General features: G+C 43.6%; 1 protein-coding gene across 1 annotated transcript in view; it reads right to left on the minus strand.

Annotated features, from left to right (window-relative positions):
• Positions 1 to 16,967, minus strand: part of LOC146344179 (phospholipid-transporting ATPase VD-like) — a 74,234-nt gene that overhangs the window by 44,773 nt on the left and 12,494 nt on the right. The window contains 10 exon segments of the mRNA XM_084859778.1: positions 951 to 1,587; positions 2,061 to 2,243; positions 2,980 to 3,182; positions 6,297 to 6,553; positions 6,695 to 6,806; positions 7,889 to 8,020; positions 13,077 to 13,152; positions 13,155 to 13,185; positions 13,935 to 14,020; positions 16,434 to 16,638. Coding sequence (XP_084715904.1) covers positions 951 to 1,587; positions 2,061 to 2,243; positions 2,980 to 3,182; positions 6,297 to 6,553; positions 6,695 to 6,806; positions 7,889 to 8,020; positions 13,077 to 13,152; positions 13,155 to 13,185; positions 13,935 to 14,020; positions 16,434 to 16,638 — 1,922 coding nt within the window.

Here is a 16,967-nt window from a genome sequence, read left to right on the forward strand (position 1 = left end):
ATTATGGAATAAGAACCAAATCAGCACCTTTTCTCACCCAGCAGGAATAGTACTAAAACTCAGCAAACGTAAATGTCTTTCCCATGAGAGAACGGATGCTTCTCTCAGTGAAAATCTTCTGACAGCACGCTTAAATGGGTCAAATGAGTAGCACCTGTGTCAGGTTTCACCAATGGAGGGCCTGAACTGAAAGTGCTCTTTCTGTTGTGGCAGAAATTTTAGTTACTACGTTTTAAAGCAGGGGTGGGAACCATATTAGCTCCGGGGGCCAGATTCCCCAGCCCCTCCCCCACCTGGACCGGACGAGACCCTGACATCATCGGGTCCGCAGCCGGAGCGACAGACGAAGTTCTTCCAGCGGGTGCTTCGGCTGTGGAACTGGCTTGTCCCTCGACTTGCCTGCGGGATGGGAAGGCGAAGGACAAGCGAAGTACACTTGGCCAGCGCTCACAGCACCTCCTCCAAGCTCCGCCCGTCTGTGCAGTGGGCATCGCTCCTGCTTCCCGTTCCCCACATGGGCGATAAGGAACAGGCATGTAGCGCCCCAGCTAGCACTTGTAGCAGCTGCTGCCAGCATCGCCTGAGGCTGTAGCACTTGGCTCGCTGCCCCCCATCTCAACTGGGGGGGCGGGGGAGTGGCATGCTTAGTAGGGGTTGGAGATAAGATCCACCCCTTCCCCAAGCCCTTGGTAGCCTCTAGTACAGGAAGTGGGGCCAGGAGACGGGGGTGTGCGGATGGAGGCCAAACTCCCACAGGCTGGATTAGGCCTGCAGGCCAGGAATTCCCCATCCCAGAATTAAAGGATTATTGGAATTTATGTGGAAAATGGCTGTTTCTCATATTACTTACATCATTAACCAGACATTAATCAATGTTTAAAAATCTGAGTTAGGCAAAAGGCTTTGTAGTGTCACTTTGTAAAGTAAAAAAAAAAAGGTTTCATCCATACCTGCTGGTTTGGTCTTCAGTAAATCCATAATGACAGAATCTGCCCCTTTTGTGTAGACCACGATCTGGTTTAAAATTGGGTGCTTAACCACTACAGACATTTGTTTTCGTGTGGAGTCAAAAGGCAAGATGTGTAACAATGGAAATGTTTGTGTTCCCAAAGGACCCAGTTCTACTGTCACCTGTTCCGGATTCCTAGCCTTTAAAGTGCATTGGTAAGCCCTGGCGGCATGGACTAGTGCTGCTTCATCAGGACTCTCTGCCTCATAAGGCAGTTCAGGTGGCGTTGATGGTTCACTGGATAATCCATCTTTAGTGCTATCAAGTGAACTTAAGGGATCCATTTCTTCATGCCGAGGTACTACAGAGATTGGTGCGCCTTCAGAATACGCAGTTATTTTGTTAGATAGAGTTGAGGGAAACGTGACATGACAAACAGACGACTTCGGTCGTTTCTTCAGGCTCTCAGAATGTGCTTCACCTGAGCTTGTGGCTTGAATAGACATGTGGTTAATTTTTCGGGAGGATAACTTCTGTAATCTTTTTATCACCTTGAAAAACAGTGCCATACAGCTACCCAAGGATGCGATCATGGCCATCACTGACATGGAATAGGTCCAATAATGTGCTCTTCTTGTGTTCAGTCAGTTACTGGGAGAGTAGCATGATCTACATTTTGTCCTGCTTGTTTCAAAGCCTACAGCTCTTTGGTAAACTGGGGGCTGACCGGGCTCCACAGTTCCAGAGGGTAGTCCTTCATGCTCAGGCCATTCGTTTAAACCCCCCCCCCCACTCCATCAACTAATTTAGACTTCATTCTAATTTAGACTTCTCCCCCATGTAAACCTCCCTCTCTAAAAGAAACAGAAAATTTCCGTGTCAAGTTTTACTTTTTGCCTGACTTTTACTAGGTAGAAACTCATGGTACCATGCAGTTCCACCAAAATCGTGGTTTCTTTCCCCTGGCAAGCATGACAAGCCAATGGAGGAGAAACCTCATCTATCAGAGACAGCTTGTATTCTCTCAGTGCAAACAAGAGTGCAAGGCACCAAAAAGAGGTTTTATGCTGCAGCAGACTGAAGTGTGCTACAGAACATCTCAGGTACTTACCTTTAGACGCGGTTGACCAGGAGCTGAAACAACAACTGTGTTGCATATTGCTAGAGCAGTGAAGAATTCATTGATGTACACCAGCTCTGGCATAGGCTCTGCCGAGTCAAACAGTGTATAATTTTCCAAAGAGATCCGATTAAATTTTGTTACAAGTCGCATGTCTGGCACAACATCAGTCTCCTGTTGGCCAAGCCAAAATAAGGACAGTCAGATTCTTTCACTTTCATGGCATCTTGTTAAGAAGGAGCTTTTTGATCAGTCATACTGATGGGACCATGTCCCTGGGAAGTTCAGGTGGTCAGAGCATAGACAGAGGCTGAGGGTGAATGGCTGGAGCTGCTGACAACATTGTTCTTTGTGCCTGCAGGTTTATTTAGGGCGGTCTTGCAAACAGCCACCTCCTGGTCACCTGTGCCAGGCCAGAACTGCCTGAAGGTGAGAGGAGTGGGGGATCTCAGGCCTGAAGGCCAAACTCAGCCCTCCTGGAGACCCATTCTGGCGCTTTGGGCTCCCCCGGAGGCCACAGCCCCTTCCCCTGGCCTCACTCCCTTCCCCATGACCGTGCAGTTTTTTCTCCATTCTAAATGGCTGAAATGCCCCTCCTAAGGCTTCATTACTGGCAATAAGACTAGAGTGTTAAGCTAAAATATGCCGGCAATTTTGGTCCCACCTCCTTCTGCCTTCAGCCTTGCCCTGGACTGGAGTGCAGCACCCCCCCCCCCAAGCTTCTCCAAAATTTGATTTGGCCCCTGGCAAAAGAGGGGTTCCCCATCCCTCCCATACGACTAGGCAGCTAAGCGTTACAAAAATCAGGTGTCTTTTAGAGCATAAATAACGAACGGTATGTATGAGCAGGTGAACTAATAGCTTTAGTAGACTTAGGTGCAAGGCTGACTGAGGTCCAGGGAACACTTACAATTGGGCTACTGAAAGCCAGTTGTCTCATGCCTGGAACGCCCACGGTACTGGTGCTGCGGAACATGCGGCTCAAAGACTTGTTCGCCAGAAAAGCACTTGATTTGCGAATGAAAAACCTTGATCTGGACAGAGGTGGCAAAGAGGCATGTGAAGGATACGACTGTCTCTCATCCTCATCTAGATATGCTTCTAGCCTCTTAGCTAGGGAGAGAAAGCCGGGGTGGGGCGGGGGGAAAGAGAAAAGACCACAGTTCTATAAGGTAGAAGAATGAATCCATTTGCTGTCTAAACGTCTACGAAGATTTACAAGGAATTCCGAGTGAGTGTGTGAGTATAAAAACTGCCATGCTAAGGCCGAGGAGTTTGGACTACAATTCAAAATGTCCATCATTTTATTTAGCCATAAAACATGACTAGTAGCTTTATGGTCCAGCAGCAAAGTAGGAAACAAGTGAGTAGGCAGAAAGATATTGAGGACCACTACTAGTATTAGTGGATCTCATTGACCAGCTCTGTTATCAGAATGTATTGAAAACTTAAGAGAGTTATCTGGCTCACTTTGTTTCCATGATTTCAGCTGATTTCTGACTACAACCACCAGAGGACAGCACTGGCTTCCTAACTAAGATGGCCCAGACTATGGCAGTCATGTATATAAGAATGAGTCATCCTTCGTTGCCATGGATTCTGTTTCTGATTTCATATAGAATTAGGTCTTCTTGTCTGAAAGGGCAAAGTTCTTCAGGGATCACCAGGGAGGCTAAACTGAACTATAAACCATGTCCTGTAGAGATACAAATTATCATTTTTGATCTGATATGACCCTTAATGATAAGAAAAATATATAATCTTTACTCAATGGATGAAAGTGCAATACGCACAATTTTGATTTTGTTCTATTCTTTCACCCTATTCAAAATTGTATGCATTTGCTTAGACTGCACAGGACCACACAATAAAGTGGTATGTACCCAGCAGAAGCTAAAGCACGGCCCACATCAAAAGGTACATTCCCTGTTTTTGTGAAGTTTGTGTTAGCAGTTCCAACATTTCTATCTCTTTCTAGTGCATCTGGTTATACAGATTATGAGTGATACCTGTTGAACAGAGGTAGGGGATTGTAAGTGAGAGGTGCTATGGGTGCCACCACAGGAAACCTCAAGAGACCGGTGATACTACTTCAGTGTGGAGGACAGGATCCAAAGAGGCTCGAGGGTGCAAAGTAGGATGCTTTTTTCCTTTCTTTCTCTAGCCGCCCCACCCCCCGCCGTGCATGCAAGGGATTTTGGAAAACAAACGGTTGCAGTGGGAAGGTTCAAACTTCCCCTACCTGTGTGGTGGTCCTGATCTGGGACCCATGGGCTTCCTTGTGAGTAAAACTGAAATAGAGTCAGCTGCACACTACATATTTACCAGACAGTGCAGTCTGACTCTTAGTTGCTTCATGGTACAGTAACCACAGGGCAAAACATGACTTGTGCACAACTCCATGGAGAAAAAGGGGGGCTGCTACTTTTAGGACCAAAATGTCTTTAGTGGCTGCGTTCAGACGTCACTTTAAGCCATAGTGGCTTAATAAACTACTCACAGAAGCTTAGTTTTGAAATAGTCCACAATGCCCTGCCAAATGACTGGGCTAATAAGCTACTGTGCGTTGCTTATTAAGCTACTGTGTTTAATCTGACCCATCCCCCCACCCCTTGTTCCACTGCAGTCCTCCTGCCTGAGCAGTGGCACTGCTTCACCCATTCATTACATTGTGGCAGGGGCTACAAGCAGCAAAATCCCAGTGTGCGCCAAAAAGGGGATGGCACAAATAAACCCTTGGAAGTTTGCAGGAGGGGGACCAAACTTCTCCCCCCAGAGAAGGAGAAATCCCAAGTGCAGCAAAAAGGGCATGGCACAAATAAACCGTGTGGGGGGGGGGAGGTTGCAAGGATCAGGACAAAAGTTCATAGGCAGCCTCCCCTATTTGGGAGGCACCTGACGCACCAACAAAACAATTATGCATTTCCCCCCAATAGCCATTGCTGTTCCTCTTTACTTTTATTTTTCCTTTGCAGTTTTGTGCATTTCTGAATTTGTGCATCTTCAGAGTTGCAAACAGGGATTTTTTCCTCTACTTTTTCTTTTACACAAAATGTGCATTAGCACATTTTCACAGCAGTGATCTGGGAAGGCTGGCACTCTCAACAGGGGAGGCTGTCATTGTGTTATTTCGTGGCTGCAGATCGTGTGATCAGGGAGGGCTGGTCACAAAAAAAAGGGGGGAGTGGGAGCTCTAGCTCCTTGACAGTTTGCTGGAATGGGGTGAAATTGCACAGGTGGGGTGCCCTCATGGGAAGCCTTCAGATGCTGTATTGGATAATTATGGAACAGCACTTCTTCATGGAAAAGTGAGTTCTTTCCCAAGTTGCACAGTTTCAAAGTAGCACTGAGGGAAGCCTGCCATTGTGTAACTTCACTGTAGTGGGATAGTGCGATAGCATGAAGCTGTCATTGTACTCAGGGAAAGCTGTCATTTTGTAACTGTAGCATGGTATCACGGAAGGCTGTGCTTGTTTGGCGGCAGTTGTCCCTGGGCTGCTTGTTGGATCTTGGAAAAAAGGCTCTGCAGGCTGGAGCAGAGAAGCTGCAGAGGTTTTGGCTGCTCTTGCCAGCCAAGTCTGTAGGTGATCAGAATAAGCCACAGTGAGCTCCAGACAACATGATAATCCACAGTGGATTAAATAACCCTCACTGCAGACAGTGGGCTATCAGCGTGGGTTATTTCAGCCAAATAAACCACCGTGGATTTAAAAAAAAATTGACCGACAACACAAGAACCAATGATGGGTTAAATAAGCCATCATGGCTTATTTAACCTGGTGTGGGTTATTGTGATATCCAAACCCAGTAAAAATCTCTTACATGCTGCAAGCTGCCCAAGTGACAAAAGTTGGCTTTAGAAGCAATTTATTTATTTATTAAATGCAATTTTGGGCCACTGTAACATCTGTCAAAGTTTCCAGAGCAGTTTATATTAGATCAATAAGAATAATAATCTATCATTAAGGCAGAAAAAACAGGCTATTTAAAGAGGTGGTGTTTCTCTACTTCTTCTCTGTCTCCTGCTCACAGGGCAATTGGTATAACCTCTGTGAGGGGAGGAAGGCCCCAATCCCAGCAGAGGAACAGGAGGCGATGGAGAAGGCGATGATGGCTGTTTGCCTCACTGGCTTTTCTTCCTTAGGTCAAGGACGAGGCTGCTAGTTAAACTTTCCAGCTCTAGCCACTGTACTCAAGCACCAAATTACCATTCTGCCTCAGCCTTACCATTCTCTTCATGGCCATATTCCTGTCCCGCAATGCTGCATCGCCAAAAAAACATTTTATTCTCAGTGAGGGTTCCAGTCTTATCAGAGAAAATGTACTCTATCTGCCCGAGGTTTTCAGCAATATTCAATGATCCACACTGAATCCTGCTGTCTGTGGCTTCATCATACAAATCAATGTCATTCTGGATAAAATAGATGGGGCCCAATTTGATAAATTCAATAGAAACATAAAGAGAAATTTGGATCAAGACCTGTCAAAGCAAAAAAAGAGAAGTGGATTGAGTATGGGTTGCTCATGTGGCCAGATCCTGCTCTCAATTGCACCAGAAACAAATTCAGGTTACTCCAGCAATATACATTAAGTAGCAAAGCCTGAGCAAGCTGTGAAATTACCTTAACAAAATAATCATTGTCCAAAACTTTAAAAAGCCTCCCCAGGTTGGAGAAAGTTGTTTTCCGCTACTGTAGAAAGGTGGATCTGAATGGCTGCTTAACCAAAATCCATGACCTTTAAAAAGGAAACACAGAAACATTTAGCAATGTCAACCATATGACATTGTCGCTCAATGCAATGATACTAGCCTAGTAGGCAAATGCTCAAACAACTTCTAACCAACCAATTCTGGGACAAAAGATGTGCTCTCCCACTGAGCTACAGTGGCAGATGAAATCAATGATCTGTTCACCACATTAACCAAACATTTAAACATGATCTCTGTAACCAGAACTCAAACAGAGGCCATTTAGGCAGCAATCCTATACACACTTATCTGGAAGCAAATTCTACTGAATTCAGTCAGGCTTACTTCTGAGTAAACATGCATAGGATTGTGATGTAAGGCCTTCAAAATAACCAACAAGGAGGGGCTAAGAGCTACTTAAAGAGAACCACAAGGCAGAGTAGTGAGAAAAAGGATTTAGTAGATTAAAGAGCGATGATTCTGTATGTGGTTGCAAAAAGCTTAATGGACATCATTAATAATACTTAGATTTCAAATATGCACCCACTCTCCAAAGGAATGGAGGCATATTTACATAAAATACAATAAGATGTAGTATAAAAATCAAAGATGTAACTGTTTCTTCATTCAATGCATGAATGCAAATAGGAAAGACCTGTATGGTATTCCGAAGATCAATAAATCAGGACTGGGGCACGCTACGTTAGGCAAGGAGTGGCAAAAGGTGTGGCATTGGGGCCAAAAATCTTCTGGCTTAACTATGCAGGAACTTGAAGGATCACTGAGGGGAGATGAGAACATATTTGTGAGAAAACTACTAGAGTGAAACTAAGCTGCTGTGTCTTGAGGAGATTCGTGGGAACTTTGCTCCTGACAGTCCAGACAGGTTGCAAGGCCCAGGTCAGGGCTAGTCATCTGGATGCAAGCAGTGAGGAGTCCAGTCTGTACCTGAACAAAAGGCTGCTACAGAAGAGCCAGCAGCTGTTTCGTGCTGCAGATGGGCAGTTGTGATGGACCAACCCCACCCCCCCAAAGCTCCATCTCAAAATCCTGAAAAGAGAGAGACCCAATCAACCCTAGGAAGAGAGGATATCCTACTTTGTTGATTGGATCTTAGCTCTTAACTTACCCACTGCCACTATAAAGCACCTCACAGCTAGAAGCAGAACACACCAGATGATATCGCGGTTCACCCTCTTCTCTAGTTTACTTCGCTTGTAACGAGACGCGGAGTTGTTTAACATTGCTTTGGTTTCGTGACCTTTAGGCATACAAAGCACAGTGGATCTTTTACTGCCATCGAAAGGCTTCAATATATGTCCCACAAAGGCTAAGAACAGTAAAACGTTCAGATAATGCTTATATTAAATATTATGCTTTTGTGTTATTTGTGCCTGGGACCCTTGATGCTTTCCAGATAAAATGGCCATCTGAATCGTAAAGGGCTGGAGAAAATCCTCAAACCCAAATGTACAATTTGGACTAATGGTGGTAGTTGGGTCATGTCACCATGTAGCCAGCCACAAAGAATCAAGGCAAGTGTGAGCAAAGGGCTAATATGACAATATTGGCCAGGAAAAGTGGCTGAGGTGAATATTGGGTTGGGGAGGGGGTCCTTGGGCAACTCCACTGGGCCAGATGGGAATACTCCAGGGGCCAGTTATAGCCCAAGGCTTTCCAGTTGCCTGTCCCTGCTGTAGGAGCAGGCCTAATCCCCGCAGCTCATAGGGAAAGAGGGCCTTTTCAGTTGTGGCACCCCACTTTTGGAAACCTCTCCTGAGAGGCTCGCCTAGAATTTGTGTTAATGTCTTTTAAGCACCAGGAAAAGACCTTTTCATTTTTCCAGGCTTTTAACCACTGATTGTTTAAAAAAAAATTATACTGTGATAATTTCAGCGCTGCCTTTTAGGGTGCAGTCCTATGGGTTGTGCTCCCAATGTTAGTAAACCCCTGAACTCAGAGGCTTACGGTCCTCCTATACAGGGCAGGAGGGGCGGTAGAGGTGATCTTTTCCTTCCCATCCTTCCATTCTGCATTTTTTGCTAGACAGGCTTTTTTTTTGCCAGTCTAATGAAGGAGTTTCTGAGGGGGAGGGAAGGAGGTTGGAGAGGCCTCAGAACAGCTCGTATCCTGGCCTCCCTAGCTGCCTCCCTTCTCCGCTCACTGAAGTGCCCCCTCTTTCCCCTCTTTTTTGACCTTGGAGGGCAGCTGATGCAGTTCTTTCTGTGCTGGCTGTGAGGGGGAGGCGGAGGCCGGATCTCCAGTTCCCCCTCTGAGGCTGGGGTGCTGTCTTCGACCTTGAAGCTAGGAATCCAAATTATCAGATGCTATCTAGAGGCCATAGGATTGCTCCCTTACTGTTGTAAATTTGGTTTTATTGTATTTTTAAAACTGCCTTGGAAATTCTGAATTGAAGGGCAGTATAGAAATGTTTTAAACGAATAAGTAAATAAAAAATATTGAATTCTCTATGGAACAACAACAAAAAAAGCCATGAACAAAACCTGTCCCCTGTCCTACACACTGATGCAAGGTGGCCCTGCAATCTGTGGCACTGCCCTTCCAAACCTCACTTGGCATTAAAGTGGGATAGTCCTTGTTATTTAACTATTACAGTTCTAGGGCACTCATTTCCATACATAACCCTTTGGGTTGCCAGAGATGGCAATGGATGTGGGTTCCTTCACTGTCACAAGAATGTAAGAACATAAGAAGAGCCACGCTTGATCAGACCCAGGGTCCATCTAGTCCAGCATTCTGTTCACACAGTGGCCAACCAGCTAAACACGGGAAACCCACAAGCAGGACATGAGTGCAACAGCACTCTCCTGCCCATGTTCCTCAACAAATGGTGTATATAGGCATACTGCCTCTGATACTGGAGGTGGCATGTAGCCATAAAAAAGAGGGGAGACAAGCTCTGGTGCTCACAAAAACAATATTTATTACACTCAATGAATTTCGGAAGGTTTCCTTCCTTCGTCAGGAGCTATAAATTGAACCAAACATCTACATTAGAAATGCTGTGTTACAGATAACACCCTGTTCCTATATCCAACACTTCATCTTGTGGAATGGGCCTTTCATCCCATCTATGCAATCATATATTCGAGACTCCACATATTTTCTACAGAAGATTGAACCTATCAAGGTGCAGCAAGAAGATACCTTAGCCACCATGGATGTGAGGTCCTTGTATACTAGCGTTCTGCAAGATGAAGCATTGATACTGTATTCAATCCATTACAAAAACGTGAAAAAAGAAATCCACCAACCCATTTTTTTTACCTCACTGGCCGATATAGCTTTGTGAAAGAATTATTCCTCATTCAATAAGAACATTTTTGGCAAACTAAAGGGGTGGTGATGGGATGCCACATGGCCCCAGAAATTGCTAATTTATATATGCAAAATTTTGAACAGCAATTTATTTTTTATAATAATCCATACAGGCACAACATAATCACATGGCTAAGGTTCATTGATGATGTATTTCTGATTTGGAGGGGCATACATCACAACTTAGAAGAGTTTTTCCAGTGGTTTGGAGTTTTCCAAGATATTTAAATCTCAGCTTTGAAACAACATATAGTACAGAGCAGGTAAACTTCTTTGATGTTGTTGTAAAAAAGCACACAGATGAGCTTTTGACTACCATTTTTCACAAACCTACAGATAACAATACTTTCTAAAGATACAACAGCTATCATCCAGCACATCTCAGAAATAATTTATATTATTATTAATAATATAATATAGCCCTATAGCCAGTTTTTAAGAATAAAACATAACTGTACAAGAAGCCAAGATTTTTTCAAAGAATCACATTCCTTAGTGCAATGCTTTCAAGAAAGGGGATACCCTACCCAGGTGATAAAAACAGCAATGAATAAAGCAAAGGCCTGTAAATGAGACATTCTGTTGGGTAAGCAAAAAAGAACAGAGAAACAACAAACAGAGCAGCGAACGACATGCATTCTCCCTTTCAATCCAGTTACAAAAAAATTACAAACACATATTTTTTCCTACTGGCATCTGGTTCAGGATCTACTAGGTCTAACTACAAGACCCAGAATAACTTTCAAGAGAACAAAAAATCTCAAGGACTGGCTAGTGCACATGGAACCTACATGAAAGACGAAAAGGACAGTACAGGCAACGGTGTTTCACACACCAAGACCAAAAGGACACCATCCATGTGGCCACTCTGCATATTGTAAATTCACCAAAAAGAAAACATTGTTTGTAAACCCAAACACTGGTAATTTCATTCAGATCTCTGATTTTCTGACCTGCAACTCCTCAGGAGTGATATATGCAATCTCATGCCCCTGCCACAAGATCTATACTGGAAAGACCTCGACACCTTTAAAATTCCGAATAGAAGAACATCTGTGCAATTTAAGACATCAAAGGGCAGGAGCACCAATGGTCAAGCATTTCAGTGAGAAGCAACATAAAACAAATGACATCATTTGAGGGGCTATCGAAAAGGTGAATGGGGATGAAAGATTATTAAACAAAAGAGAACTGTTCTGAATCATCTCCCTAAAAGTGTGTGGCCCATGGGGCTTAATGAGGATTTGGATTCTCGGGATTAAAATAAAGGCAAGAATAAAATTAGAATCAACCAAATAATGTACAATATAATGTAATAATAAAAAATGGAACAGAGAAGATTACAAGAATGCGTTAACAACAATGATCAAAAACACTATATGCGAAATGTTACCTATAAGTTGTAATAAGAGTAGTACATGATAGCAGGCACAATGGGGTGGTGTTCAGCTTTAAATCATTCAGGAGATATGATATAAGGCATGCCTCAGGCTCTGCATGGGATATGAGAGCAGTAGATGTGATTTACAGCGTGTACAAGCACTCAGAAGCAAGGACACTCATTCACTCCAGAGTAAGAAAACAAATGGCTTCCAATAGGTCAGTGTTTGTTTGAGAGACTAAAACCTGATGTAACTTTTCTTCTGTTTGTTAAAAAGTCATGCAGCCATGGGACGGTTAATGCTAATGTAATCTCTTATGTTAAAAGATATTATGTGAGACTTTTCTGTATTATGCTTAAATGGTAATTGCTGCTTTGTTGAGTGGCCATAGATGGTGGAATTTTAACATTTTCATATTAAAAGGTTGTATGAAATTTTAAAATATAGGAACAGCGTGTTATCTGCAACACAGCATTTCTAATGTAAATGTTTGGTTCAATTTATAGCTCCTGACAAAGGAAGGAAACCTTCTGAAATGCGTCGAGCATAATAAATATGGTTTTCGTGAGCACCGGAGCTTGTCTCCCCCTTTTTGCACAGTTACTTACATTGCTGTTTCCTCTTCACATCCAGTGGCATATAGCCATCAGGACTAGTAGCCACTGATAGCCTTCACCACCAGGAATTTGTCTAACCCCCTTTTAAAGCCATCCAAATTTGTGGCCATCACTATGTCTTGTAGTAGCAAATTCTATAGTTTAACTATGCACTGCCTGAAGATGTACTTTTATCTGTCCTAAATCCCCCAACAATCATATTCATGGGACAACCCCAGATTCTAGCGGTATAAGAGAGGGAGAAAAATGTCTCCCTATCCACATTCTGCATACTATGCATAATTTTATAAAGCTCTATCATGTCTTTCTTGGTCATCTGTTCTCCAAGCTAAACAATCCCAACTGTTGCAACCTTCCCTCATAAGGGAGATGTTCCAGCCCCCTGATCACTTTAGTTACTCTTTTCTGCACTATTTCCAGTTCTACAATATCTTTTTTTAGGTGCAGTGACCAGAACTGTACATAGTATTTTCCGTGTGGTCGCACCATAGATTTGTATAAGGGCAGTATGATATTGGCAGATTTATTTTCAATTCCTTTCCTAATTATGCCTAACATGGAGTTCACCTTTTTTACAGCAGCCACACACTGGGTTGATATTTTCATCGAGCTGTCCACCACAACCCCAAGATCTATTTCTTGGTCAGTCACTGCTAGCTCAGATCTCATCAGGTTATACTTGAAGTTGGGATCTTGAAAAGCATTGGTCCCAATACAGATCCTTGTGGGACCCCACTATTTTCATCCATCCACTGGGAGAATTTACCATTTGTTCTTACTCCCTCCTTTCTGTTCTTTAACCAGTTACTGATCTAACCTCTCTTATTCCATGACTAAGTTTGCTCAGGAGTCTTTGGTCAAAAGCCTCTTGGAAGCCCAAGTACACAATGTCTCCTAGATCACACATCTGCGTGTTTATTGACACTCTCAAAGAATTCTCAGGCTGTGCAACCCAGCATTATCTATCCACATGGCTGACCTGCATACACCACAATGCCAACTACAGCTTCTGTATTTCTGACAGTGCATCCTTGCATCAGCAAGTTTTCCTTACTCTCAGTCCCACTCGCTCCTTATTTGAATTCTCACTGTAAAGACATAAGAGAAATCCAGCTGTTGTTATATCTTCGGGATAGTCCTCAAGCGCAAGGCACTCATGCTATCAAGCCACACTAGGCCAGCATTTCACAAATTCTTGGCACATTGTAACACCTGTGGATACACCTTTGAAATAATGTATCATACAGCATCTTTTAAAATCTGGCCACGTGTGGAGTTTTGGTGTATTTGGTGCCTGAAACAGATAGAAAATTCTGATAAGGACACCTTTAACAGAACAACTTTGTTTTTGTTTTTATTTTTCATATTTGTATTAAATCAAATTCATTGACATACGATGTCCATCCATGATACGTATGATGCAATGATATAGCCTAGTAAAGGAAAACCGTTAGGCCAAACGACTTGGATTTCAGTCAATTTAGCCCTCTCTTTTGAAATGTAAACAAGGAACCTCCCCTGACACTAAGGGTTCTTCATGGGCCCCACAGTACTCGTGATGAGTGACCGATTTGCCAGAAGGCCACGCTGATGAAGAAGTGAAGGATAGCAGGCCAAGGATCCTCCCGCACAGCCATTGGCTGTCAAGTTGCACCCCAGAGCCACTCATCTCTCCATCCCCACTGGCCTATGGGCTGGCAACTGAGACCCAGACAGCAGGTGTCGGGTGGCTAGACCTGGCCTGGGGTCTGCTAGTTGCTGATCCTTGCTTGAAAATCTTTACGTTCTATCAAAGGGACACAACAAACAGTGTTAGACCTGATACCAAGTTACTTACATAAAGCCTCGGAACAAGTTAAGATCATTGTTAGGGGCCTCACATTCTATTCTGCCTGAGAACATTTCAGGATTAAGTTCGGTAGCCTGTATGCACATGGGGGAGGACAAGGGGGAGAAAGTGAAGCTCAGAAAGGAAATGCAGCAACCTCAAGAAAAAATGAATTCTCTTGTTGGCTATTGTCTTTTCATACCTGTCCGCGCTAGTTCATGCAAGAACCTGATGTAAAGCCCAGATAAAACTAGATCCAGGTATGAAATGTGCATGCACCCCCCAGACCTGAAGCGCAGTCCCTGCTGCCCCTGAATTTGCTGCTGCGATGGCAAAACACTCAGTGTGCATCTTGTTTTAAAGCTAAATCTGGCCTTTTTAGGCCACCGTCGTGGTTTGCTGTCCAAATTTGGTGGCAACCTGATTGTTTGTTGCTGCCGAGATGTGGACCATGGCAAGGAAGTGGCCCCCGGTGGGTTGAAAGTGGTCTCTGGAGCCCTCAAAGTTGCCCATCCCTAATCTAGATTCTCAGAGAAGACCTATAAATGAAAAACCTCCTGGCTATAAAGTAAAACCTACTTTAAGGCTTATTCGACCCCTCTGAGGGTGGGGGTGACATTTGGAAAGGAAAAAGCAGCAGAAGCCACTGAGTTCTTAAAAAATATACAGGCTCCAACCTGCTATCTTCAATAGCAGATCTGAGATCTTAGAGAGTCAGTAGAATATACAGTATAGAAAATACTGGCCTCATTTAATTTAGGGAAGCTTCATATGCTAATATAATTAATACAGGTTTAGTTACGTTTTGACAAAGGGCATAGAAACACAACTGACAAATAAGTAGAAGGGGGGAAACCCCTCCACCACCCATTAGTGATTCCTTTAGTGACTCCTTTGCGTAGACACCCATGTAAATATAACATGTGAGTGTATAATATATGGCGTAATAAAATACAGTACATGCAGTGAAATGCTTAGCAGTAAAGGCGGTAAAATGTGATGTTAATATTCATCAAGGGCAGAAGGGCCTCTGGAATGCAAAAGGGTTACTGCCAGAGGGAAATATGTTGTCTGTGTCTCACCTCTGCTCATGAAAAAAGCGCTACCACTTGCACATGGAGGTGTGTGAATAGCATCCCCTAGACCCTCTGGTAAGTTGGCACCATGCTGGGACATCTGAACAAGCGTATCTCTTTCTTTACCAATATGCATCCAAAACGTAAGCTCTTTTGCTCAATAGTTTGTCCAGATAGAACTGGCCAGGTTTTTTATAATTCAAGTTCAGAGTCGTTAGTACGTTGGGTCCAGCCACTAAGGAATTTTCTGTTTTCCTGATTAAACCAGTGATATCAAAAATGCAGAGTATCATATAATTGGACAACACAAGCATCAGTCTCGGTGAAGGGGGAGGAGATTACTGAACTCAGACTCCCATAAAAGCAGGGATGGGCAATTGGGGGGCTGTATTGGACCACCTGGAACCCTCTAGGGGCACACAGCTGCAATCGGAAGTGGACACAGCTGCAACTGGAGGTAGATATAAGGCTGCCTTCCTGGTGATTTTCCTGGGAAACAAGCATGCAACTTGTCTCTCAGAAGAGTTGCATTCCTGCCCTCCGCCCAAACAGCTGTTTGGCAGGCTGGGAGAGTGTGATTCTGCAAAGAAGCAGGTGTGTGATCTCCATGCACCTTGTTTCTCTGCAAAACCACCAATTCTGCTGGGAAACAAGGTCCAATGGAAGACCGTGCCTTGTTTCTCTGCAGAGCTACCCTCCCCACAGCCGCCAAACAGCTCCCCATGCGCCTTGTTTCCCACCACAATTGCTGGGAATGCTGTGGCGTAGCAGCAGCGGGGGCAGTGCCACGGAAGCAAGGGACCCGGTGAGGGCCAGAAAACTCCCCCTGGTGGGCCGCATGCAGCCCAGGGGTCGCCTGTTGCCCACCCCTGCATAAAATAAGACTTGGGTCACTCCTTGGAGCCTTCCATGTAACATCTTATTGGAGGCAGAGATGCATTCTCTCAGACCATTCACTCTGCAATGAACTCTGAATATGCTCTGGAACCCTTCTCAAGTAAGTAATATGTAACTAGATAAGTCAGATTGATTTTACCAATTTTATCTGGAATTCTCTGTATATGATTGCTGCTTTACTTTGTTTTCCCACACTGTGAAGGGCTCAGAAGCTCTCCAAGCAGCTGGACAGATTAGCATGCCAAGAGGTTCATCCTGACTGATAGCAACCTATCAATAATTATTTTTTGTGGAATTCTTGAAAGAAGGGGTCCAACAATAGGGGAAGCCCCCACCCCGCCCCTCCAAAAAAAAAATCGTAAGGAGGCATCCTGGAAAGAGAATGAACAAAACAAGGAGTCCCAAATCAGGCATAAAGGGCACTGTTGCTTTCAAGAACAATTAAAAGTCTATAGAACGTTTCCTAACATCATCGGTAGAACGTGGATTATATCCACACCCTTTTTCCAGCTCACAGAACATGAGCAGTGCATACCTGCTCTGCATATCCTTTTACCACCTGTCTCTGTTTTAGATTGGTCTCTCCATCAAGGCTCGATGTTTCAAGGTGACAGATTCCATCTCCACCACTAGAATATATCAGCACCATGTCAGCAGGAATCTCGTCATTGCAAGAGAGTCGGATAAAATCACCAACATGAACATCTTTCCAGAACTTCTCTTTATATTGCTTTTCTTTTCTGAAAACAGGGGGAAATAACCTCTGACTTTGAAAAGGAGGAATAAAAAGGAAAACTCTGTAATTATAAATAATTACACCATTATAATTTTTAAAATCCACCAACTTCTTTGCCAAGGAAAAACAAAATGAAATGAAAACAAGCATTTGTAACAGAGTCATTCTATTTGGGTTTGCATTAACAAAAGGAAATTCTTTGACATTATTGACTAGGAATATAAACTAGTAATCACATTTATTTAAATATTTATAAGCCACCTTTCTGGACCAAGCCCAAGGAGATATAAAACAGAAACAGAAACATAAAAATACAATAATATATTATAATAA

The sequence above is a fragment of the Heloderma suspectum genome, chromosome 5 (genome assembly GCF_057233095.1).
Source record: "Heloderma suspectum isolate Gila_16-S chromosome 5, 16-S_ref, whole genome shotgun sequence".
Lineage (NCBI taxonomy): Eukaryota > Metazoa > Chordata > Lepidosauria > Squamata > Helodermatidae > Heloderma > Heloderma suspectum.